The 25,867-nt window shown below is 39.5% G+C and overlaps 1 protein-coding gene across 2 annotated transcripts in view; it reads left to right on the top strand.

The window, feature by feature from the left end:
- The first annotated feature begins 1,830 nt into the window (after window positions 1-1,830).
- SH2D4B (SH2 domain containing 4B) overlaps window positions 1,831-25,867 on the top strand; it is a 54,405-nt gene continuing 30,368 nt past the window's right edge. For both annotated transcript variants that reach the window (XM_088059811.1, XM_005520470.2), the window contains exons 1-4: window positions 1,831-2,014; window positions 14,711-14,870; window positions 15,951-16,098; window positions 23,652-23,796. In XM_088059811.1, coding sequence (XP_087915937.1) covers window positions 1,831-2,014; window positions 14,711-14,870; window positions 15,951-16,098; window positions 23,652-23,796 — 637 coding nt within the window. The remainder of the gene's footprint in view (window positions 2,015-14,710; window positions 14,871-15,950; window positions 16,099-23,651; window positions 23,797-25,867) is intronic.

Here is a 25,867-nt window from a genome sequence, read left to right as displayed (position 1 = left end):
AAAACGGTGAAACTGCTCGCCCTGAAGCCTTTGCAAAGGCGAGTCTTTTTCAATTAGTGCCAAAATGTGGAGCCACAACTCTAATATAATTGAATAGAAGTGGAGAAACAAAAGCCAACCCCCTCAGGGTCTCCCCGTTCTATACCTAAGTAAAATATGGAAGCATAACAAAATCTTTCTTACAGCTTGGCAGGAAAAAACCTAGAGTATTTCTTAAAAAATAACAGTAATAATAAAGATATTTTGTTTTAAGAGACAAAATCTGTAGATAAGACCGATCCTGAATCGCAGAGTAGCGTGTTGAGTATGCTCATTACAGCCCATACATGATGGGCTCTGAAATCCTGTCCCAGCTGAAAGCACCATTCCAGCATCTTTAGCATCATGTTTCCAGGAGATAGAATGTCATCACCAGAATTTTGGTTTATATCTGTTTGATTCTCCACCTAAATTAGGGCAATATTATTTTTCATACCTCAAAAGGAGGACATAAGAATAGGTGCATTAGCAGGATGTTTTTGACTATGAGGTCGTGGAAGTCATATAAGACTTTGATAGCTCCTTATCTATAAAGCAGGTTTCTTGTGAGGAAACATAGCCTGCTCTTCCTCTTCCTTCTTGTGTAAAAATCAAGCAGTGGGATGTGGCTCAGCCTGCAGATGTGATCTGTGTTTTGTTATGCTTCTGAGTGGCCACACTTTGGTTTGTCTTACCAAGTGGCCCCCTCCCACAGTGTGCCATCCTTCTCCAGAGAAGCTGAGGCCCTGCCCAGTGAAAACAGGCTCCCAAATCCAGAGGGTTTGCTTTTTAGTGTGTTGGGCTTTGGTTTGGTTTGGGTTTTTTATATAACTAAGTGGCTGTTGGCCCTAGTGCTGAAATGTTATTTTTGCTGATTTTGGTAAAACTGTTACATAGCAAAGAGCTATAATCTCCTGGAAGAGCAGTGTTGTCACTTTCTTCAGTCACCAAGTGGAAAATGAATTAACATCAGGGCTTGCATAATCTGCGTGAATTGCTGAGAACTTATTCTTGTTTAATTCTTATTAATTTATTTATAAAGTGATAACAAGATTCTCGTGTCTTTTGTAACATCTGCTTTTAATTTTAGAAGCATTTTAGTCAATTTGCTGCATGACAGTATTTGTCAACACCAGATAACTATGACCACTAACATGCCTTACTCTGCTGAGACTGGTTAACAGGCTAGACTGAGAAATAATATGCAAACTCCTGTCTTATCAGGAGAGATCAGTTCCCAAAGTGACATGGATATTGTTGGTGTAGGTGATACCTTTAACCATGACATCACTTTAAACCCCTGGGCAACGCTCATGCCCTTGGGAGTGTATTGCTGCTGAAGGGGACTGCTTGACCTGAAACTCTGAGACTCTCTATGTTGAATTTCCTTCTGCTCAAGGGAGCAAAGCTGCTGGGTTCAGTCAAGAATCCCTTATTTTTACTGGCTTGCAGTCAGGAGAACTGAAGTGACTTTTACTTTTTTTTTCTCCCAGCCTTTTCATTTTATGTTTTCTCCCTAGCCTTTTCTGTTCATTTTTTCTTACATTCACTTGACACCTGTCCCTACCTTTGGAGGATGAGATAAGTGAAGAACTCTGTCCCTGTCAAGACAAGGAGCAGAATATGCCTGCACAAAAAGGGCCAGAGCAGGAATCAAACCTCTCCTGGGCAGGCAGGGGTGGGAGAGCTCCCTTGCAGCAGTTTGCATTCTGGAGTGCCATCAGTGGGGTTTTGTCACTGTAGTGGATAGCAGGTTTCTCTCTTGCTTTTGTTTTTCCTTGTCTTTTTTATTTCTATTTCTTTGGAGTCATCATGCTGCAGCAAATTTTGCGTGATATGTATATTGACCCTGAGCTCCTGGCAGAGCTGAACGAAGAGCAGAAGCAGATCTTGTTCTACAAGATGAGAGAAGAGCAGCTGAGGCGCTGGAGGGAAAGGGAAGAAAAAGCCCGAATGGAGGAGGCTGTGCTGAGAAAGACAGCGAGGCGCAACCAGAGTAAGATCTGTGACCTCCTTCTATGCTTCAGAGCTGGGGATGGTGGGCTTGCAACCGGCTGTGGTGCAGCAGGCATCTGGAAGAGATTCTAAAGATGAGTGCCAGCTGTTCCCATGGGCAAAGTGACAGTCTGGGACAGCAAAAGCACCATGTTCCTGCTCCTTGTATCTCCAGGCTGGTCCTTTCTTTTGGGCGTATCCTAGTGGTGGAGTAAGGGGAATCATTTTGAAGTGCTTGTTTCAGTCGGGAGTCACTGCTGATGTTCTGTCAGTGGTGACTGATGTATCGTGACCAAGTTTCTACTCTGCTCCTAAGGCTTTTTTTTCACCTGCCATCCTCACTGTAGGTCAGGCAACACCCTGTGCTATTGCAGTTTCTTGACTTGGCATTAAATATTTCCATCTGGCTGGAAAGGGAAATAATTTTGTGAATTTGAGCTTGTTATGAAGGGCTCTTTGTGAAAGAAAGAGCCATACCATATGAGACATATGAGACTTTCCAGCTGTATTAGTAAATAGCCTCCAAGAGATTATGTTTAGGGAACAGGATAATAGTGTGGCAAGCCAATGACCAAAACCAAAGAGAAGAAACCAGAAATGTGCTTGCATGCAATATGTAGTTAAACCATGGAGCTCCTCCCAGAGGCTGCTATGAATGCTGAATGTGTGGGTTGACTTGAAAAGTAAATAGGAGAATGATGGAAGAAACATCAGAAAATAACTTATCCAAATGTCCATTCCAACTGACTGGCCCTGGGTCCAAGTGGTTTCAAATAAACAGAAATAGTTAATTCCTTGCTCTTTTCTCTGTTTAAGTGGCTTTCCAGCTCTTTCCTCCATTTACAGGATGAAGCTGTTAGGCTGGTATAAGATAGAAAACATTTTCATCTGGGGAATGTAACTACAGTGATTCCTCACTCAACAAGGAGATGTCAGGGATCTATCAAAAGCTCATTTCCCTGTCAAAGATCTTAAATCTTTCAATCCATTAAAGCTTGAATATTCAAAATTTCTAATAACTCTTGGTAGCTGATTTGGAGAAAGGTCTTTAATGGTTTTGGGACTGCAATCAGCATTTCAAGTGTTGCTTATTTGAACACACCCATGGTAGAAACACCCCAATACAGAGACATTGTTGGATTCAGGTGTCAGACTTGAAATATCTAGAGCTTCTGAACCTTACAAAGTGCCCCTTAGATAGTTATCAATTCAAAGACTATTATTAGAAATGTGCTTCAAAGCAAAACAATTTTCCAAGACTCACTTGGAACACATGAAATGACTGCATTAAGTTTCAATGGTAGCCTCGAAATGAGGGGTGATGTCCAGAACACCCTAGTCAGCCACAGTAGGAGTTTAAAATGTCCCCTCACAGATGACAAGGTGGATGTTGAAAACCCCATTCTGTTTAATTTTATTTTATATTTTTTCATGCTACTTAGCTCTCCCTGTGAATGTGCCTCTGAGAGGGATGGCATCAGAACAGCTTCTCTCATACAGCACAAAAACCTTGTTCATTTTGATTGATTTGTAGCTGAGAAAAAATTAAAAATGCAGTTCAACTCCACATACCCAAACAACATCATATCATTGAGCTAATCTGTATTATGCTCATTCTTTGAGGGAGACAAATACAGAAAACTCTAACTGCAAAAATATTTATCTGATGAATTGTCACAGTGTTGACACCAGCATTTCCATATATAAATTATACATTAAACCTGTTCAGCTTCCTACTACAGGAGACCATTTTCTGGGTAATTAATTTTCTGATTTATAAGGAATAGGAGAAAGGAGAGCAGGAGAGTACCCTATAGATTATGTTTGCTCTGACAAAGGTAGTCACAAATACACATTGGGTTAAATTTCACAAAAAACCCATTTCCATTTTACCTTCTTAAATTGCCAATTAAAGGTATTGCTTAGGTTTGACTTTTGCCCGCTGTTAGGGAATTTCTACTTTCTTCAGAACTGCAGTGAAGAACTATTGGAATCAGATTTGCATGTCAGGCATCTGGTTCTGCTGGAAATACTTTTTTTGCATTCATGAACTGATGTGCACCAGAGTTAGAAAATATAACTTCTTTCAGGTGTGCTGGCCATTAACTGTACAGATGTAATTGATTTCTACTGCACAGTTTCACAATGTGATGTTAAATGGTCTCTCAGTGAAGATGGTTTCTTGTTTAAAACAGGAAAGATAAAAAACCAACTGCAAATTGTGGATATAAAAGAGTAATTACTTTGCAATAGTTTTGCCTATAGACTCAAGGGGTCAGAGTAGATGCCAATAATATTTTTTTATCTTAAAATACTTTTTTTTCCTAGAAGACAATTGACATCATCATTTTTTGGATCTTGAAGCTGCTTAATGTTCAGTTGCCCTTAATATAAAAGTGAATTTCCAGACCTTCTTTCCCTGCGGCACACTGTAGAATGTGGAGTGGTTTTATTCCTGTTTTAAATTAGTGGCTACCAAGAAATGCAAAGCTACCACAATTACATGTTCTTTATTCCCTTGAAATTGAGGGGTTTGAGATTTTTCATCTGCAGATTTTGTTTTTGACTCTTGCATGACACATTTTATGTTCATGCTACTTTCTTTAGGGCAGGAGTTCCTCTGAGTTTATAGATATCTTCATAGCCTGAAAGAGTAGAATAGATGGGAGACTTCAATTCTCTAATGTTGTGCTGAGTTTCTAGAAGTTTATAGTTGACAGGAAAACGTGGATGCTGTTTGTGACTATAACATAGCGTTTGTATAAAGTAATTTTATACTAATTTATCTTCATAGCACTGCCTTTCAAATCCTTCTTTTTTCCTCAAAGTTTGAGTAGCCACATATGAAAACTTTTCTCTGCACCTCTTTGGTATGGGATACAGTGAGACCGAACAAAAGCTGTTCATGACAATGAACTTCTCTAAATAAAAGTGCTTTGAAAGATGACTTCTGCTTCATCTGGAGTTCTATAACCCAGCTTCTGCAGTTCCCCATGGATTCAAGAGCTTGGCTACAGTGGGATGTGTGCACCCAGCAGTGCAGCCAAAGGCTTGGGTTTTTCAAAACAAAGCAGTAATTGTGAGTTCAGTTTCGGTTTCCTATGGTGACTTGAGGATGAAGTGTTCTTGTGTTTTAAGTGTGCTGTCCTATGGAAATCACAAGTGCAGAGCTGGGGGCAGGTCAGAAAGGCCTTGTGCTAGAGTTAAAATCATCAACAGACTTAGGGAATACTCACTGATCATTTTTTAATTGTTTGGAAACTAGCTACTGAGGGCCCCAAATCTGCATAGATTCTTAAAGCAGTGCCACTGAGTGCAGGTTGTCCATAAATGCCCTAATTACTACTATGAAATTTGCTGTTTAGAAAGCAAACAAGTCCATGCAAACCATGAAGTAAGATGTAAGTTGTTGAGAGTGTTTAGCAAGCCAAATAGTGTACCCGTCTGTGTAGTCTTACTCTTAATTTCTAAAGAAAATAATATTAGTCACCTGCAGTAAGTGCTAAATGGTGCCTGCTTCTGTATTTGGATTGTTTGGCTGCATGTGTCTTGAGAAAAGGTTAAAGCTGAAATTAGTATCAGAATGAGTCAATGTTGAAGGAATTATTTCACTTTGGGGGGGAATGAAATGTGTTCAGATTATTCAACAGTTTTAATTTCTTTGCCATTTAAAAAAAACAGATTGATTTCTAAAGGGAAGCAATGTATAAACATCACTTCTGAATTAAGTACTTCCTTTAGAAGATATTGAATAAATTGTTCCAATTTTTTGTTGCTATTTGTACCTTGCCTAAAATTTTTAGTAGAATTTGGGCATCACGTGTCCTCACAAATGATGACATTTAGTGAGCTTATTCAACATAAAGGAAATCTTTTGTAGCTTTAATTAAATAATGACTGCTGGCTGGTGCTGAAATAACATCACAGGTGAGCTGAATTCTTGGAGGTCCATCCTTAGCTCACTTACAAATTGCTCCTGGGCAGATGTTTCAGGAACATATCTTCATTGTAATGAAACAGTTTCCTTGTTCCTACTGTGCTAAAATCACTGAGAGAGGTCTCCTCAAGATTTCAAGATCCCTTTGGGATTTTTCTGAGAATTGACTGACAGGCAGCTTTACAATTTGCAAAGAAACATATTTATGTGATTAGGCAGGAGCCCTTTAGCCACTACAGCTGAGCTGGGAGGAAGTGGAGGACCCTGCCAATTTGGGTTTTGACACTGATGCAGTACCCAGAACTGTCAGCATTCCCAAAATGAGATCTCAAAAACTATTGAGCATTAGGTAGCTGAAGGACAGTCATGTAGGAGGGGGCACCATGCTGGTCTGCTGCTTTTATTTCTGACATTTATTCATTGTGAACTGCAGCTTGTGGTGCTTAGACAGGGGCTATTTGTAAATGCTCTTATTTACCTGTCCTTAACAAGAGTAGCTGGGAGAAAATAGGGTAGGCTTATCACAGCATGGCTAGAAAATAATTTATGTATCTAAATTACATTTGTGTTAGAAAATCATTAGAGAATAGATGATGCTATTTGGAAGTAAGTATTTCAAGTATCCCAAGTAGATGGTCTGAGAGTACATCAGTGTCAGAGGAAGGTCAGTGAGTGAGCATGTGTTTCAGTGGGTGGACATGCAGTGACATTTTTTCTGACTTTGAACTTGGAAATGTATTCCTTATTTATGCTCAGGCCTCTACAGACCCTGGTTAATACTTATTTAAGATTTTATCTCCTATGGAGGCAAGCTCCTGTCAGAGACCAGCGTCACTTTCTCTTTACTACTGAATATGGGTCTAACCAGAGACATCAGACCTCAGCATTTCTGAAATTTCTGGCATTATATGGTCTTGAATTCTGTAGAGTCCCGTCCTTTGTTTCCAATTCAGTTATGGATGGAAAAGTAACAAGAGAACGTGAGTAAGAACATTAAACCAATTTTTGTTAGGGGACTGAACCACCTAATTTGAAGTAATTGGATAAGTTTCAATGTAACACAATGTAGAGCAGCTTGAGTTATGCTGTGGCTTTGTTAGTGCTCTTGGGCCAGAACTGAGCTGCTCAGGGCCCATGCCTGGTGTGGCTGGGTACTGGGTTAGACATCAGCTTCTAAACTCAATTCTCTGAACCTGGGGCTACCAAGAGACCTCTAACTACTGGATGACCTAGATACGCACCAGATGGAGCAGATCCAGAGGGTCTTCCTCCTATGATCAGCCACAAGTCAGTGCTTTTTGGTCTCGTATCTTGTCCTGCAGCTGATTTTTCTGTTTTGCAGAAAAGTGCCAGGAGAATATTGCTGCCTACCTGGGACCCCCTCCTGCCCACGTGCAACCCTCAGTGCTCCTGTTCCCTGAGACACCTGGCATCTGGCACTCTCTGAGAGAGGCTGCTGGGTCTGTGAGCCTCTGGCATGGAGGGCATTGCTGTGTTCCTCTGCAGCCTCGTGTTCCTCTGCCCGTCTGGACACAGCAGTGTTGGACTTTCTCCCACACACTGTGCCCCGGTAATGACATGGGGTTGTGACCCTCTGCAAACTCGTGAATACTTGGTATGGAAAGAGGGCAGACCTGTAGCCAAGGGGAGAATGGGATTTGCCCAAGATAATTCAATATTTTCTTGCTGGTTTTGCAATTTTTTAACGTAAATTACTAAAATATTCAAGGACAAAGGAACCAGGTTTTGAGTACAGGATTTGGAAGGTACAGGAAAGCTCAATGTGTTCAAGTCAGCAGTGGATTTAGCCAGACACTAATGGCAGCTCAATAATCTTTGAGTCCACTTGTTTGCTGTGGTGCTGAAGAGCCTCACTGTAGGGTACAGTTCTCCCTGCTTCCATGGTCCTGTATGCCTGGCAAAAGGAGCCAGTGCAAACCTGCCCCGCTGCATTAATCAGGAGAGCTTGGTGCACAAAATGATCCACGGTTCCCTGTTCATTCTGTGATCCAGAACACTTATCCTCCTGCTTTGCGTTTCCAGCAGACCCTGAAGCAGCCATGCAGACTTGGTTTGATTTCATTCTCAAAGGGAAAACCTGGAAGCTTTGTGAAAGGTCTGTGTGAGAAACCAAGCCCTGTAACTAGCTTCTATACTTTGCAAGGTTCGGTTTGGATGAAGAATCAGAAAATACAAAGATATGTTCTTGACATTTTTTAATGAAGAAAAAGAAATCTCAAATGAGCAATACTGCTGGAAATGATTTTAAAACCTCCAATTTTCCTCTGATGTTTACCTATATTTTTATGCTGTTTACAGTGAAAGGGTCAGCCATTAAAATGGACAGACAAGAGGCTGCCTCTAGATTGTACAAGGAGTTGGAACAATGTCTTTAAGAAAGAGTTTTGAATGTTATCTCCTGGTTGAAGTTGGTCCAATTACAAAATTGTTACGTGTAACAGTGTGCCTTGGCCAGGGAGCCACAAAATCATTTGGAACATACTGGATAGATGCTGCTTAAATGGTATTTTATTTCTATGTTTCTTTTTTCTTCTTCTTCTTTTTGGTTTCTAACATGCAAACCTCTTTGTGTATGTTGCATATATACATACCATGTCTTAATGCAAACCCACTTACCTTTGAGTATTGTGTACAGTTACCCCTGCTACATTTGTTAATTACCACAGTCTTATCTGACTGTTTTCTCCCTTAATATTTGCTCTCTTCAGTCACTCTTCCTTTATTTGATCCTGCAGGGGTTTATTGCAGCATAATTATTTCCATGGTAACAGGCTGTAATTCCATAAACAGAAGACTGAGTTTGTTATATGATCAGGAAGCAGCTGGAGAGCCATAAAAGGCTGATTTTTCAGCAATGCTGAAATCCTGCAACCCTTATTGATATATTAATGTAATCAGCTGAATTTCTTTCTCCCTTCACAAATCCTCCCCTAAATAGAAAGGCACATAACACAGTGTTGAAATTCAAAGGTGTGTAAATTGAAATGTTAGGGGCAGAATTTCCCCCCATTCTTCTTAAGAATAGAAATGAAGGGGTTTTTTGATTGTATTTTGGGAAAAGAGGGATAAATTACACTTGTATGACTATTAGCAGGGGCAGTGCACAAATTAATTGCAGATTTTCAGTTTATTGTGGGATGATGCTATTTTTGTTACTTTCCTCATTATCATCTAGTTATTCTCTGTAGATTTTAATGGATTTACAGAAGTTAATGTTTTGAGAAGTACATTCTGTCCTCTGTCTGAATAGTCTCTCAAAAACATTCACAGTAATTTCCTAGGTTTTCTCCTTAGAAGTGAAATTCTCTTTGTGTGTTTGTAAAAAAAATGATAATTCAATACTTATATTGGCTAAGCTCGAGGAACTGAGAACAGCCTAAAGCTCACATCCTCATTTTCATCCTAATCAATGCGCTTCTAACACATGCCCTCTAGCTAATGAAACTCTGAATGGAATGTCATCTACCCTGCAGACTAACAAAGCTCAAGCCTCTACTTTAAAGGAGCCATTAAAATAATTTGCTTGGATAGCCAAGAAATCTCAAGTAAAGGACATTGCGCTTAGACCAGAGTGTACCAGATATTTGAATTGCAGAAGAACAAAAAACCACAACCCTACAAACACAGAAAACTCCGTGAGCTATGGTTCAGCTCTCCATGGCAAACATAGATCAGGCTGATCAGCTTTTAGTGCACATGCAGCCTATTTCAAATGCATAATAAATTTCAAAAGTTTTTTTCTAGCCCAGAGAGAGAAAAGAATAGAGATGTTTTCTGTAGAGAGTCAAAAGATACTTATGTGAGTACAAAACTTCCCAGCGGGTGAGGAAGGACAGTCAATTGCTGTTGCAGAGATCTGTAGCTTCCAGGCAGGAAAATTGTGGTGTGAAGCCCAGAGAAAAAAGGCTGTTCATGGAAATAGCAGATTCCTTAGTGCAACATCCAGCAGAATTTGAATGCTGTCCTGTGGTTCTGAGATGATAAATCAGTGATCACATAACTTTCTGCATTTCCAGCCTGTGGTATTCCCTACCATGGAAAGGCAGGAGGGTGCTTGGTGCTCTCTGTCATTTTGCTGGACTAAGCAGGCAGGCTGGGTGATGGCACAGCTGGGAATCCTGACACCAAACCAGGCCTCTAGCTCCTTGGAATAGTTCCCGTGTGAGCATGGGATGGATCACAAACAGGGGCTGCTGGGGGCTCTCTGACTGTTAAAGCAGTGGTGACCAAGCTTGGAGAAAGGAAGGTGACTCCAGCAGTATTCTATTTGCTCTAATTTTTCCAAATTCCATTATTTCCAAAGCTCCAGCTTTTGTTTGGAGATGTGAAAAAGGAGCTTAAGAACCCATAAAACTCCTGAACCCAGTGAGTGGCTGGCTCAGCTCCTCTGTTCCAGCTGGCAGAGGCAGTGTGAGGACCATGTTTCTGTTTGTTACAAGCCTCAGACACAACCTGGAGGTCTGAGCTGACAGGATTGGAACGCAGGGTGGCCTGAGCTCCGCACACAGCCGTGATTCCCCATCGGCTGTGGTGCTTCTCTCTGTCCCCAGGTATCCAGGCAGGGTGGGTGTTCCCTGGCAGCCTTTGGCCATGGCAGGGGTGAGGTGACAATGCCCTGCTGGCCCTGGGGCAGGCCGAGAGCAGCCGGTGGTGCCCCATGGCTCCGCTCCTGTACAGGCCGCGAGTGCTGCTGGCACAGCCTCGTCGTTCTTGTTGGTGAGAGCTCCACTTTCCTGTTGCTCTCTAGGGCATTGTTTTACACTTCCATTGCTGTGCAATGCTGTGCAATTGACTGTGCAAATAACAGACAAATAGAAAATGTGATTTGCTCTTATTTTTGATGGTGTGTGTTTATATGTACAAACTTGAGTTGCTGTTGGCTCTAGCTTTAGATCTCCAAGAAAGTTTTTGATGTGATCCCTTTGTACTGCCAATTTGAGAGACCTGATTTTGCATTTTCTGACCTGGCATTTGTCTGGAGTAAGGAGCCAGAAGCCAGTTTATTGGTCTCAAGGCAGTGTGGGTGTAGGTTTGGAGGAGCTCCATGTGAGATACTAATTCATGGATGAGCTTCAGGTAAAAAGAGCTTCAAAAGTTTATGTTGTCTTCTTCTGGTGTTACAAAGTTGTTTCAGGTGAAAAATGGTGGAATATTAAAGCTGATAAATCGTTGATCTGAAGAGTAGGGATGGGGAAAACCTGGTAAATTATTCAGTAAGTTTTCTTGATAAAGCAGTGCTTGTTTCTAAAATACTTCCATTTCTACTCTCCAATCCAGACTAACTTTGCTGTCCACTGCTTCCTAAGGGTTATTATTTGCAGCCTGCCACGGTCTCTCCAAGAAGAAAAAGGTCCTTTTGTGGTCAGAGCACAAGAACAGGGCTCAAACAATTTAATTTTTGTTTCCTGACTCTGCATTAGGCTTTGTGGCTGGGCTCAGAAGCCTGCTGCTGAGCAGGAAACATGAGGTTCTCTCGCCTCCTTCTCATCTACATTTCAAATTTGCTTAGTCAGGACCTGTCTCTTGCTTTTATATTTAGTAGAATTTTTCTTTTTTTTTTGTGTATTTCTCTTTCATTTGGAAATAAAGTGTATTAACAAAACATCTTACTTGGCATAAAATATTTAATACTTGAGAGGCATTTTAAAGCATTTTTTTAAAATTTCCTTTAAACTTAAAAGAGTTATTTTGTTAGAATCAGCCCTCAACTGTGGTAATTCTGTGCTTGCAAAGCAGACAACACTAGTTTCCTACAAGTATTAGGGAAAATAATTTTCTGGATTTTCTTGATCTTGCCATAGGTTCTGGGGTTTAAAATATTAGCCTAGAAGAGCTGACCCTCTCACTGTGAATGTAATTCTGCAGGCTGCAGAGGCTTTTTGTATGGCAGGAATTCTGTTTTCATGGTGCCAGATTTTCTCCCTGAGGTGCTCATATTTTTTTTCTGCACATTCAATTTTGATGTTATTTTGTGCTAAGAAACTACTGAGTTTTATGATCAGATTGTACAGTAAAGCCCAGCTGCAGCTTTATGGGAGCAGAGGTTTAAGGGAAGGTTTGCATGGGAGTCATTTCTTGAAGTAAATTCAGTGGTTGGATGTGAAAAGGCCTTCTAAAGAAAAATCTGAATTAAGGCATAGGTGCTTAAGTTGAACTGTTTTAAAATTACATATATGGGGGTCTATCTGTTTAATGCTAAAGGCTAAAATTGCCAGATTGTTTAATACACAAATCTTTCAGCTTGAACTATACTAGAACATGTACTTTATGCATATACAGTAGAGTTCTGTACTGTGTGTAGTGCTGAACCAACAATACATTATACAGATGGTTTCAAAAGAGATTGTACATCTACTGGCTAGAACTTTATAAAAAAGATCTATTGTTTTAAAAGAAAGAGAACAATTTCTCAAGACGTGTCTACAAATCAGCTATTTGTTTTTTCGGGATGGGTTGCAATGGGTAAGTTGTGCCTCTGAGAAACACATTAATAAACCTTTGGCACAAAAAACCTTGAGAGAAGCGAAGATAAAATTTGTCTGCTTACCTGAAAAGTTTGGGCTTTTTTTTTTTTTTTTTTTTTTCCCTGGTTCCCTCTGATAAGCTCATAAATGAACAGAAATAGTGAAATTGTCTCACAACTGGAGTAGAATTTGTATCCACCAGCTATGGTACAGATCCATTAATACAAGGTGTGGTGTTTGCAATGTTTGCTTTGAAGTACTAAATAAAAGAGACCAACTAGGATATTCAAATTCCTCACAAGAAAGAAGACATGCTATGCTTTTAAAACAAAAACTACTTTTGCTTATATGGAATCAGTACTCCTGGGAAATCATTCCATACTTCTCGAGATACTTTACCATGAAATGCAGTAGGTGAAAACCTTGCAGGCAAGTAGTGATATGGCCAGTCAGGTCTCAGCAGATGGTGTTCTAATGCAGTGTCCAAAAAATACAACATAAATGTTGTGTTGACAGGAACACAGAAATGTACAGAATAAGAACCACAATGAAATACATTCACATTTATAACCTGAGACATAATCTGATAGACTGTGAAAGAGCAAATGCTTTTGAGAGTTATTGAAGGAAAACACTATTAGCTTAAATTTCCTCCCCTCTTTGAAGTTCGTAGTGTTAGGTCAACGCTGGGGATTCGTATAAATTACATTTTCAAATTTGATATAGAATATTGGCTTTCATGGCGAGATCCGATCCGTTCATTGCCTTCAGTCTGGATTGTCAACACTTGTGAGTGTGGGCTGGCGCTGACACTGCTGCTGTCAACAGCCCCACTCCACTGCCTCCTGCAGCTTTCTGCGTTCAGCCTGGGATGTCAGAAACACTTCATTGATTGTGCATTGGGAAACTTAATCTGATTAAATGGATATGTCCTCACACAGAACAAGTGGTAGCTGAAGGTGAGAGTAGCGAAGCTGATTCTAGTAGAGAGAGATGGAGGAAAAGTGGAAGCAAAGCCTGCCTGTTCAAGCAGGACAGGTTTCTTTTAACCCTCAGGGGAACACTGGAGAAAAACTACTTAGGAAAAGTAGTCCATTTCTCTATGTTTCCAAATGAGACAAGGTATTTTAGAAGATATGTTGTGATGCACAATTTTCTCATATCAATGCCTTGGTGAGAGGATAAAATCTAGGGGACTGTACTATACAGAAAATGATGCAAACTGCTGACCCTTTATGGCCTTGCAGGCTGAATTCTTTAAAATAAATCCACTGTCCATCTTGGCAATGATCTTTGTAGCAGAATCTCCTTTTGTGGAGGACAGTTTCAACAAATTTGCAAGAAATAAAACATAAAAATTGGTGCCTAAGAGGTGTTTCTAAAAATTCCTTTTATGAAGCTCTAAAATGCTTATAATATTTGACAGTTGTATGTATAAAAGCAGAAGGAGGAGACCAAACCACAATAGGTCAAGTAGTGTAAATAGCTATTAAAATGTATTCAGGTAGGATCTAATCCAGTGCCCTTTGTAGTCCTATAGTTGGTTCTTGTACCCGATGGTTCACCAAATGCATTCTGTTTTGTAAAGAGCACTCAGGCTTTCTTTTGGTGTTATTAAAATCACTCTGTCAACACAGTAACCATAGATTTTTCTGTCATTTGTATCATGAAAATGGAACCAGAAATTTAATCCCTTTCAACTGCTTATGTGAGCAGAATAGGCTCTGCAGCACTGAGTGGTGTGCTCTGAGTATGCAGACTCCCTGAAACTCCTGCTTCACACAGTGGCAGCAGGAAATTCCTGGATTCTTTGAAGGTGTTCCCATGAAGTCTCCCTACCTGTTCAACACTCAACATTCTCTGTGCACAGAGCATTTTTAGTCACATAATGTCACTGGTTATTGGTTTTGCCCCATCTCTTTTCCCACACTCTTCATTCATCCCTCTTTGAGTGAAGCAAAAAAAATATAGCAATTAAAAAGGGATTATAATACTGGAATTCTGGGAAATGCATGAATTAATATTTTTTATTTTTAAGTGGGACAGTGAGTTTTTAAAGAATGCATAATCTGCAGCATAAAAACCTTTTTAATTTTTTGCCCCAGCGTTTGACCAGTTTCCATCAAAGATTTCATTGGACCTCTGAGCAACGTTTTCTTCCAAACTGTAAATTGCAAGCTTAATGTCTTCTAAACTACAGGATTTCCACGTTTCCATGTGTGTTTATGTAGGATTGGAGGCAGTGTTGATGTTTTGCTCTCGGTGGCTGTTGCAGGTAACGGCAAACACGTGCACTGGCTGCGGGGCAAGGACGGTGAGGTCTGGGTCTGGGTGATGGGAGAAGCCCCGGGGGACAAACCCTACGAGCAGATCTCGGAGGAGCTCATAGCAGAGCGGGCCAGGCAGCAGGCACAGAAGGAGGCAGAAGAATTATGGTGAGGATTTAAGAATCTGAGTTCAGGGCCCACTTGGCATAATGGGAGACTTGACCCTGTAGAAAGGTGGCAGGTAATGGTGGGTAAAGCTGGTAAGTGTGTTTTGTGAACGTTTGCTTTCACTGGTTTTGTCAGGCTTTCAGCGTGTTAAAAATGTCCTTTTCATTGAATATTGTTTTTACTGAATATTTAAAGCCAAAAACCCTCGTTTCAAAAAAAAAGTGGTGCCAACTTTTTCCTCTCTTGGGAAATTTAGCTAGACCATTGACCAGCCTGTAAATAAAGAAAAATGAAGCAGCCTGGTTTTGAGATGATTAAATTAGATATGTTTGTTATATCACAGTTCTGAGACCACAATGGGGGTTTGGTACATAAAATCCTTTCAAAATTGGTTTTATTTGCATTTTGCTAGTATTAATTCTTATTCCAGCAGTTCAAAAACTCATTATACAAAGTGCCATGTGGCTGTTTCTAGCAGGGCCTTTTCCAGGTTTGGGGGAGATTCAAAAGTGTTTTGATGCTTGATATTGTTAGGAATTAGGCCACCTGCCTCACACATTTCCCTTGTAGTGCAGCACTGAAAAGTGACTGTTTAAATATATGGTTATTCTCTTATCCTTTTTCATATGAGATTATTCTTGCTTTGAGTGCTTGCATATTTAAGCAGGGATTGAAACCTTCAACCTGTGCTCTGAATTCCTTTTTTGTTGTCAGTACTAATAAATAATCTATCATTAAAATTTGGAAGAATTTTGTACTGCTATTTGTAAGACAGTAAATTCCCAACCATACTTTGCTAGACTAATAGAAAAATATAAGGTATGACTTAAAGATATCCAAGAAGTGCTTGTCTAACTTAGAAGTGCCATTTAAATTAATAATTTATCAAAAATTGTAAATTATCTGCTTTCTTCAAATATGATTTGTGGTAGTTCTCTTGTTAAATACATTTTAATTCTTTGCTTGCATCTTTCTGTGAAGTCTTATGCTAATTATTTATTGCAAAAAGTGAGTAAGTATTGATCCTCAATTTAAGAAAATTAGTGCATTAAATTTCTATTTTCACGTCCTTTTCTGAAGGAGACAAAAGGAAGCTGAAATAACAAAGAAATTCCGTGATGCTATGGCTCAAGAAAAAGCCAGAATAGTGGCAGAAAAATGGAAAATAGAAATGGAGGATCGGAAAGCAGCCAAACTGGAGGAAGAAAAAATTCAGGAGGAACTGAAGGTTTGCATAGAGCAATTTAGGTTTTTTTTTTAAATAGTATTTTCATATAGATTCATAGTTCTTGTCACCTTCAGGGAATGCTTATTAATAAACTTTAAAATCCAGAGCTGTAATTTTTCATTCTGGAATATACAGATAGCTACATGGTGTTCAGCAGAACAGCTGGGTGAGCGATGAGAAAAAATTACAGGTCTCATTCAGAAGTGCCAGAACAATCAAACTGGTTATTCAGCTCACACATTAACAGAATTGTTCAGTCAGCTGTGCTGGGTGAATCATCCTGGGGAAAAAAAATGTACAATTGGGAAAGATCTCATTTTAAGTTAGTTTGCTTGAATGTATTCTGTGTATTTTGGATGAGTTTGTTCACATAATGAACTTCAAAACTGTGTCACTACTTCCTTCAAAATAATAAGGGGAGGATCCTTCCCCTACTCAAAATATGGGAGAAGTCCAATTGGCTTTGCTGGGAGAAATTAATTTGCCTGATTTTTATTGACTTCATAGTGAACTTTCTGTGAACTCAGTTACAGTATTTTAATGTTTGTTGGAAATAATATTTTTTTCACATTTTCTAGTTGAAAATAGCAACTTCAAAACTAAATAGGAAATGCCTCTGTCCATCCTTTTCATATTACTTGATAAAGAGGAGAACATGTTTAAAAATGAGAAAGTACAATATAATGGGTTCAGTGTGCAGAGAAGTCCTCTGAGGGCAGGATGTGCAGGCTGGCACTGCACACCATTGGTGAGGCAGAGTTTCCATGGTGAGGCAGGAGAAAGCCTGGAGAAAATCTGACTCCGAGCATCCAGCAACTTCCATCCACGCTCCTCTCCCCTGCTGACAGCTGGCTGAGTCTCTTCCTCCTTTCCTGGTACAGTGATTTAAGGTGTGGAGAGCAGGGATAGACTTTTCCCTTTGTGATGGGAAGAATGCTGAAAACTCAGTGTTAAGTTTATGTGGTTTGATTGCAAACAGAAAATTTCTTGTCACTCTGCAGACTGTGGGCCTGGGATTTGAGGTGAGGTGGAGCTCAAAGCCAGGGTGGTTCCTGCAGAGAAGGCTGCACTGAGTCCCTGATTTACCTTTGCACAATTAATTTGAATTCACAGGAGAGAATGGGGCCTTTGAAAATTGATGTCAATGAGTAATGAAAGTATACCTTTTAAGTGTTTTATTAATATATGAATAATGAACAGAGCATTATTTTACACTAAATTACTACCTAATTAAACACTCTTTGCTCTCTGAAAGCAAAACCCTCTTGAACAAAGGCTGGCAGAGTGTTCACTTATATCTCTGTGGCTGATTTACAGGACACTTGATGGGGAAAATGTCCACAAGCTCACTGTTACTGTTCTGTTTCAAAGAGACTTTTTCAAAGAGTAGAGTGAGCAATTTCTGAGACTTTCAGTGGCCAGTGTTCATAGCTTTCTACTAAGGAAAACTAGTTGTTCAGTTGTTGATACAATTACAAGGAATGGCATAAAATTCTGCTCATTTTCATGTTGATGGAAAGCTAATGTCAGAGTGATCTGTGTTTCCAGTTTCCCAGGACATGAGCAGGTGTCCTCCATCCATCTGTGTGCCTGGTAGGAGCAAGGAACACTGCTGGAAGTGGGTTGAAATTATGTTTCAGTTTCTACTTCGAATTTCAAGTACTTAACTTTGGCCAGGATTTCTTTATCTCTCTTCCTAAAGTTGCAAACATTTATTCTACTAAGGAAGTAGAAACCCCTTCTTTCTCAATGTTTTTTCTTAAATAAAGCATTTGAAGACAGAATTTGAAAAAAATTAAATAAAAGGAACAAAGTTTTCAAAACAAGACCCAGCTGAAAGGAACACTTTGGCTTAAGGAATTAGTCTGGAAACAAGATATGATGCAGTGGTTGTTTTTTTAAATACCCTTTGTCCAATGTTCTCCCAGCATTTCCTGTATTAATCCAACAAGAGAGACTTAATTCCACTTTCAGCATTGGCTCTTCAGCTAGGTCTATAATTCGAGATCTGTCAGGAGAGACTTGGACTGACCAGCAGAGATCCAAATGCAGGATTGATTCCTAGTGCTTTGACACTGCCCCTTTGCTACTCAGAAAAGCAGCTTTATCTGTTACTTGCTCTTGAAAGATCAGGTCTTGTAAATTGTGTGTATCTAGACAGGAAAAGGAGGTTGTGTTTCTGGCATCCACATTCAACTGCAAGAAGGGACTACAACTAAGGTACATGGAAAAAGATGAATTAATGCATCTACTGATGTATGACAGAGGTAATTGATAGAATGAATAAAAGGATGTGGAATTTGATGCAGATCTGTAGGGCAAGCTTGCTTCAACAGCTTTAAATTATTTAATGCATGGGTAATCATCCTGTGATGATGACCAGACATGTTTAAAGAAGTCTCCAGACTGAGATATGGATAGTTCAGTCTCTGCTAATGCTTCATCCTCTTGAAACAGTTTGACTTGGTAAATTGAAACTGTCTTGTTTCTGCTGGCATGTTTAATTTCTAAACACTCCTTTTTAAGATGCTTTTATTCCTCCTGACCTATCATGGCACGTTAGGGCTGTCTGCACTAGATAAATGATATCTTACATATCAAAGTGAATGATGATCCCTATTTCCTTTCCAACACTATTTGAAAAGTATTGGTTTCCTTGGTGTTTCTTAAGCAGAATTGTCTTTAATTTATGATGCTAGAATATAAATTTTGACTACTCTAGTTTTGCAGTTTAAGGACAGCTATTCTTTTATGCACCTATTGCAAAGCATAAATAAGAAAGCCAATTACTATTATTAATCTTTTGCTAATTCACAAAGGCTATGAGGTCATAGGCATAATTTTCTGTGCTTATCAGTAGCTGTCATTAAGAGTCTGAACAATGTGCAGAGCTAAGGCAAATTAAAGATGTGTCATCCAGCCAGGGGTGGGTATCTTTCAGCTACATTTAGAAATAAAAGAGCTCTTCTCTCAGTTCAGTCTTCATGTGGTCTACATAAAGCAAGAGAATATTAATAGTAAAGTACTGTCCTTATGACAACATCACATACCTGCCAAATTTAATAATATAAGCAGAGTTGACAGCAGAGCTAGATTGCTCCTTAAAAATTCCCTGGGAGATGAAATGTGTCTCATCAAAGAAGATGGGTTGAGAATCAACCTTCAGAGAACAGAACAATTAGTGCTTCTGTTCAGGAAATATCTAATTAACCTTATGCTCAGTAGAAAGAATACAATTTCTATTGAGCTTGGATGAGCTTTCAACACATGTCTGAATGCTTTACTGTGCCCCCAAGTGCTGTGGACCTGATTCTTCAGAAAATTGCTGCCAGATGTAGAGTTTAGGAATACAGTGAACTGTCACCATTGCCATTTGGAGTACTGTGGGCTTCTTATGATGGAGCAGTGAGCATTCTGTCTTGATCTGAAAAAAACTCTTGTCTCCAAGTAAACGTCAAGCACTTGAGTGGGACTGTTATCTCCAAGTGCAAATAAGCTGTAAGTTCAGCTCTGTGCTTTGCTGTGCCAAGAAAACATTGAACTCTTTCCCAAAGACAGCATATATAGGAATATGACAACAGCTTCTTGCTGGGGTTCAGCACCCAATTCATGCTGAAAGGGCCTGAGTTGGGTTATTTCAATGACAATTGCAATAATTCAGTAATACCTCATTTTGTTTCCTTTTGGGTGACCACGGTTCAGTAATCCTTTTATTTTCTATGCTGTTGTCCCTTGAACAATGTTGTGAATGTTCTTTTTGCTTGGGAACTGGTCTTCAGGTTTTCTCTATCCTACTTATAACAGCCATTAATTTTAAAGAAGAATCTCTTCCTCAGTGACATCAGTAATGACTGCACTTCTGAAGATAATGTCTTCAGTCTGGATTGCTGGTAGAAAGTAGCAAAGCTCAGTGTTTTCCATGGGTAAATTGGAAAATCTGAGCCACTAATGAGGGTAGCTTACATGTTAGGAATTCATGCTGTGAAGAGTCTCTAAGGTCCAGAGACAAACTCTGAGTAGATGGTCACTGGATCTATGGCAAATTACTTGAGCAGAACCTGTTCCAGCAGTAAATGCCAGCTCTCTCCCAACCAGGAACGGTCCTTAGCTTTATTTTCCAGCTTATGGAACACAGGGTCTTTGTGAATCAAAGTAAGTTGGTACCTCCTTGTATGAGATGTGTGAATAGCATGTCCTGGGACACATCCATGGCAGAAATCTCGTAGCTTCTGCATAAAGCATGAATGCATTTCATACATTTGTGGCTGTGCAAATACATGCACAGTGAAGCGATGCAAAGCCTGTGTTCCTCTTGAGAAGCTGGTAGTAGAGAAGAAAATAATGCCTCTGCAAACACTTTCTTTCCTGCAAGTGAGAGTATTTTCTCAGAAAAAGGCTGGGAAGGAGTTGGATATATTTCTGCTGTTACTCAGAGCTCTGTTGGCACCTGTCAGGTGTGTCTGGAGAGAAGGCTGATCTCTGAACTCGGCTGGCTGTGTCAGCCTTGCTGAGAGCAGCCTGTCCTGCAGCCGGGGACCCTGGGGTTTCCAGATTTCCTTCCTCAGAGCAGGGAGTCCCTGAGAGCTCTCAGCTGTGTTTTAGGTGGCCTGAATGTCTTGCCTGGCCAGGTGGTTGCTGAGTGGGCTCAGGAGTTTTGCTGCAGCTGTGGTGCAGCCAGCTGGCTGCAGCTTTCAGGGTGCCAAAGACACTTTGTGCCAGCCTGAAGCACTGAGAGAACCCCAGGCAGTATTTGCTTCAGAGAGGGCTGTTGTAACAAATATACCTTGTGGGTTTTGCCCTGAGCAGGATGTTGGCCATTCAGCTGCCCTGCATCCTGTAAGACTCCCCAGAAAGACCCCAAGAGCTGTGGCAGTCAGAAGCCCAGTTTTCCTCTGTAAAAAACACCACTTTTTTATTTGGCCTTTTCCTCAGTGTATTTTTTAAATCTCTCTGCAGCAGTGATGACCTAATCTCCTTTCATTTGCCTTGGATTGAAACATTAAAACTTAACTATGGCTAATATGAAATATTATGTAGAGCTGCCCATAGTAAAGCTGTCAAACAAGGCGAGACACACATAGACAGAAACAGGTTTGTGGTAAATTCTCGGCTGCCAGAGGATAGATAAGATCATTTAGCATGTTCAAATTCTCCAGTGGAGTAAAGGCTGGAGAGGATTACTGCTGCCTGTTGAATTGCCAGTGTGATTGGTTTCAGCAGCTTGGTATTTCTCAACAATTTGCAGCTCTGTACGGAATTGTCACCTTCCTAATTATTTTGGCAGAGCGGAAAGGGTCAGGCACAGAGTACGATCTCTCTCAACTTTCAGGCAGAAGATGTTTTATGTATTACAGCTGTTCACTCCCAGCTCTGATGGGAAGGATTGGATTCCTGGGGAGAAGCAGACAAACTGTTTGCTGTATTCTTGCAGTGGAGTAAATGTGAAAAGTTCAATTGTTGTTCATTTTAAATACAAGCACGCACTGTTTAGTCATATTGACAAAAGGATGACTGTTCTTTCCTGTGTCATACCAGCAAGGATTGTTTCTTCTCACACACACCTTAGGCAATATACCTGCACATCTATGCACTAATTTAATAAATAGAAGTTAAATTTCCCCATTCTGTAAAAAGAAAAATTATGAGAAAAAGTTTTGGAGAATTCAGAATCAAGTACCTGTGTTAAGTTTTTGTTTTTGTCTCTTCCTTGACTTAAATCTCCTTCTCAGTTAAAAAGGTAGGATTTTCTTAGTTGGCATTGTTGCTTTCCATTAAGAATTCAAACTCTACCTGAATTTTAGTCTTTGGTGTGTGTGTGTATGTGTGTGGGCTTTTTGTTTTTCTTAGACCCTTTCATCTTTTTACTAGAAATGTTTCAACCACAGCTACATTAAAAAACAAGCCCAAACCTACAACGAAAGTCTTGTGTGATTCAGGGAAACTGCAGTGAGATTGATTTATTTCCCCCCCTCCTCTATTTTTTAGTTTACCTTGTGGTTTAAGATGTTGAATAGAAAATATTCTGATAACCCAGCATTGCTTCTGTGTCTGTCCATCTTCTTGAAGGATAGACTGGTTATATTGAATTTTTTTAGGTAGTGAAGATAAGTGAATAAATATTCTCCTCATAAGAATAAAGAACAGATATTCTCAATATTCTCAAGAAGAGAATAGAGCCATTTTTTAGCAGCTAAAATGTGCAGTCCCTAATTCTACAGAGATATTAAAAATGATAATTTTTTTCCTGAGGAAGCTGCTTGGCTTTGAAATTAGCATTATCTAAAAGCATTGACTATTCAAAAATAATGAATTGTCCACTCAGCTCATGTTTTTAGGAGCTAGGAAATAACAATGGAAGAACATTGTTAGAAATGATCCAAGATAGTAGCATTAGAATTGACTGAAGAACAATACTAGGCTTTTCTTTTTCAGAAATAATAAGAGCAGCCTAATATATTGTTCATAGAATCACATAACATTAAGGGTTGGACCCTTAATCTTCATCCTATAAATGTCATACGATTAACATTTTGCAACAATCTACTTTAGGTTTCCCTTACTTATAGTTTAGGTCAGGTAACTAGGACAGTAATTCAGGGTGATTTTACTCATTTTTTTACTCATAAAAAATTCTTACCTGTAGGTTTGTTACCCATAAATGTATAGTGTTGGTTCCATTATAAAATTAAATAAAAACTGGTTATATTTGTAATTCAAGTTATTTCAATAGTATGAATAACACTTAATGAAGTTCAGTTTTGAGTTTTTTGGGGGCTTCAATTAAACTGTATGCTTTAAATCTGCTTCTTTACTGCCTAAGGGATTTGGGAAAATTCATTGGAAAACAGATACAGATTTCTAGTTTTGCATTAATTGAGCTCCTATGTTATTGATAATATGAAGGAGGCCAGCTGCAGAAGCAGTCTTTCTCAGATTTCTGTCTCTTTTAAGGCTTTCTTGGAAGGGAGTTTTTTTGGCATGTTACTCTTAGCTACATTTTGCAAAGTGACTGTTGTGTGCTGAACGATCTGCCTTTTCCTCCAGAATGCAGTGATCTTAATTTTTGGAAAATAATATTCTCTGTTTTGGTTATGATACATTGGGACAGTTACTGAAGCAAGAACAGCAATACATCAGTTCCTGAGTTTTAAGGTTCTGTGGATGATGTGTGTAGTGCTCAAAGGCAGCAGTAACTTTGGTGGGGGTACTCATGGACTTAAACCAAGCTTTGCTTACTGCCTGGGGGATATCACAGGCTTTGGTGCCACATGAGAAAATGTTTTCTGTATAGTTTTCAGATCTTAGATGCTTACATGTTCCTCATTCCTGTGATACCTGTGCTCTCAAAATGTGCCCTCCTCCTTAGGAATTCCTAAGAGGTGGGAAAAATTCAGTGAGAAAATTTTGAGAGGTAAGAAGCCCAAAGTTAGAAGAGACAGTGATTTACTCAAGGTAATGCAGCTTCTCTGTGATAGGAAGCAACTGAAGCAGTGTCTCAGCTTCTGGCACATTCTTCCTCTTTAGTCACTTCTGGCTTACTTCATTTTCTCTAGAAAAGAGAAGAAGAGGAAAGACAGAAAGGTGAGGAACTTATCAGGCAGCAGGAAGAAATCCGGGCAAAGGAGCTGTACCTGAGCCTGAAGCAAGCTCAGCAGCACAGTCAGCACAGCGACGATGACCAGGAGTGGGAAGAACAGTGTGAGTAAAACTACCTTCACAGCATTAGTGTATTTCTGAAAGCAGATAAAAGGACACTTGCAGAATGGAGAAGGTGTGACCAAAAAAACCCTCTTCTACCCAGAGCAATGCAAAGTGCTGTATTATTTTGGTGGAAATTACCAGCTTAAAATTGCAAACAGAAGTTTTGGATTTCTTTCTGAATCTGAGTCTATGCCTTATTGAAATTTTTTTGTGTACAATGACTGAGATCATTAAATTCTGTCTAATGTACTTAATTAACAGTTTTGGCTTAGTAATAATAACTCGGGGCACAGCTATTTTGACAGCTTGTCCTCAGCTATCTCTGAAGAGATAAAATCTGTCTTCATCAGTATTTTAATTGCTTCCGTATGGTAGTGGGGTGAAGCTATGATATCAATGCTGAAACTCCATTCCAAAAGATTCCAATAAATCATACTTAGATTGTTGCTCTAAAAAATCCACCTGATGATGATGATGATCTCACTCTGTGGAAGTACTGTTCCTTTTAGATAGCCTGGAATTCTTTATGAATATCATAATTGTGATTAATTTCCATGCTTTTTTTGGTGATTTTTAAAAGCCTATAAGGAACAGAACAACTATATTATTATATAGGTGTATACATTAATACTGTAGATAAATAAAGGTCCACATTAGCAATAACTTTCAAAATATACAATTAGTTTATTTTATGGATTTAGTCATCACTTCATTAATTCCTGAGGACTAATTACTGAAGAGCTATTACCTGGAATTGATCTGATAATGAATCATTCTGTACAAGATGAATTAAATCTATATGATACACTGCTGTCATTTGCCAAGCTCATAGCAGGGCATGTTAATTTTGATCAATAAAACCTCTGTATATTACACTGTCAATAAAGATAAAGTAATTTTCTGGAGAATTATCTAAATCCAGGCATACATACTCATATGGAAAGAAAAACTATCTTTCTTTATTTTGGGTATGTGAGAGCAGAATGAGTTGGTGAAAAAGTGGCCCTTTAATTGTGCAGAAAATCAGCATCAGCTGGCAAGACAGCATAGAGGATGGTATTGTGTACTTCAGGATTTCTTTCATGCTATGTAAGGAAAGAAAACACATTTCAACCATGTTGTTAGAAAAAAAAGAAACTGGGTTACCTTTACACTGAAAGAAAACAAAAATACTACAACACTACTAAAACCAGGTATCATTTTCTTACTGTTGCAATAATGAGGTAACTGATGTTTTAAATTGTTGCCTCTGTTTTCTTGAGGAATGCTGTTTGTGCAGGGATAGACATCAAAACTGCAATAGAATAATTATGGGAGAAGGGAGGGATAAAAAGGAATAAGCTATGAAAGGTTTTGACCTTCAGTTCTAGAATGGGATTTTTGGTCTATTAAAACCCTTGTGACTGCATCACATGCTGGTGGGAGTAGTCTGCCACCAGTACCTTTTTTTTGGGGAAAGCTCTGGGGTATTGTGTATGCTCTGGAGGAATTCTGTCACCTCCAGTCTGTGTGCCTCAGTACCTGCAGGTCTGTTCCCTCACCCTGAGGGTGACCAAGAGCAGCTCAGGTGCTCGGAGCTGCTGAGCCTGGTCACCAGCAGTAGCTGCCAGGGCAGAGGAAAAGCTCAGCACCTTCTCTCTCGCTGCTGGGTTTGCAGCCTGCTATAAATTCTGTGCTGCCAGAGTTATGCTGTTAGCAGTAATTGATTTAGCATTAAACTAACTGCAGACTAATGACTAGAGTGTACCATATCCTTGTTTATCCTCTTATGCTTATCTCGGTGTGTCAATTTATCCCTGTTGGTTTGAGGGCTCAGAGCCGTGCTCCATTAGCAAATGGGTGTAACAACCGAAGATAGGAAGATGCAGTGTTTAGTGCCTTATCTGAGACCAGTTGCTGGATGGTTTAGACTGTGCTATCAAACTTTGCACTGAGTTTCCTCAGGCATTTTAACATCTTCCATTTCCTTAACTTTACTGCAGGAGCCAAATTGTGCAGCAGATAGTCAGTAACAAATATTTGGAAGCGGGAACTTCTGAAATTGCTATGAAATTAATTAGTACCTCAG

The sequence above is a fragment of the Pseudopodoces humilis genome, chromosome 9 (genome assembly GCF_049639895.1).
Source record: "Pseudopodoces humilis isolate 2021_Gansu_Grassland_sample_001 chromosome 9, ASM4963989v1, whole genome shotgun sequence".
Classification (NCBI taxonomy): Eukaryota; Metazoa; Chordata; class Aves; order Passeriformes; family Paridae; genus Pseudopodoces; species Pseudopodoces humilis.
This window is presented reverse-complemented; position numbering and strand designations above follow the sequence as displayed.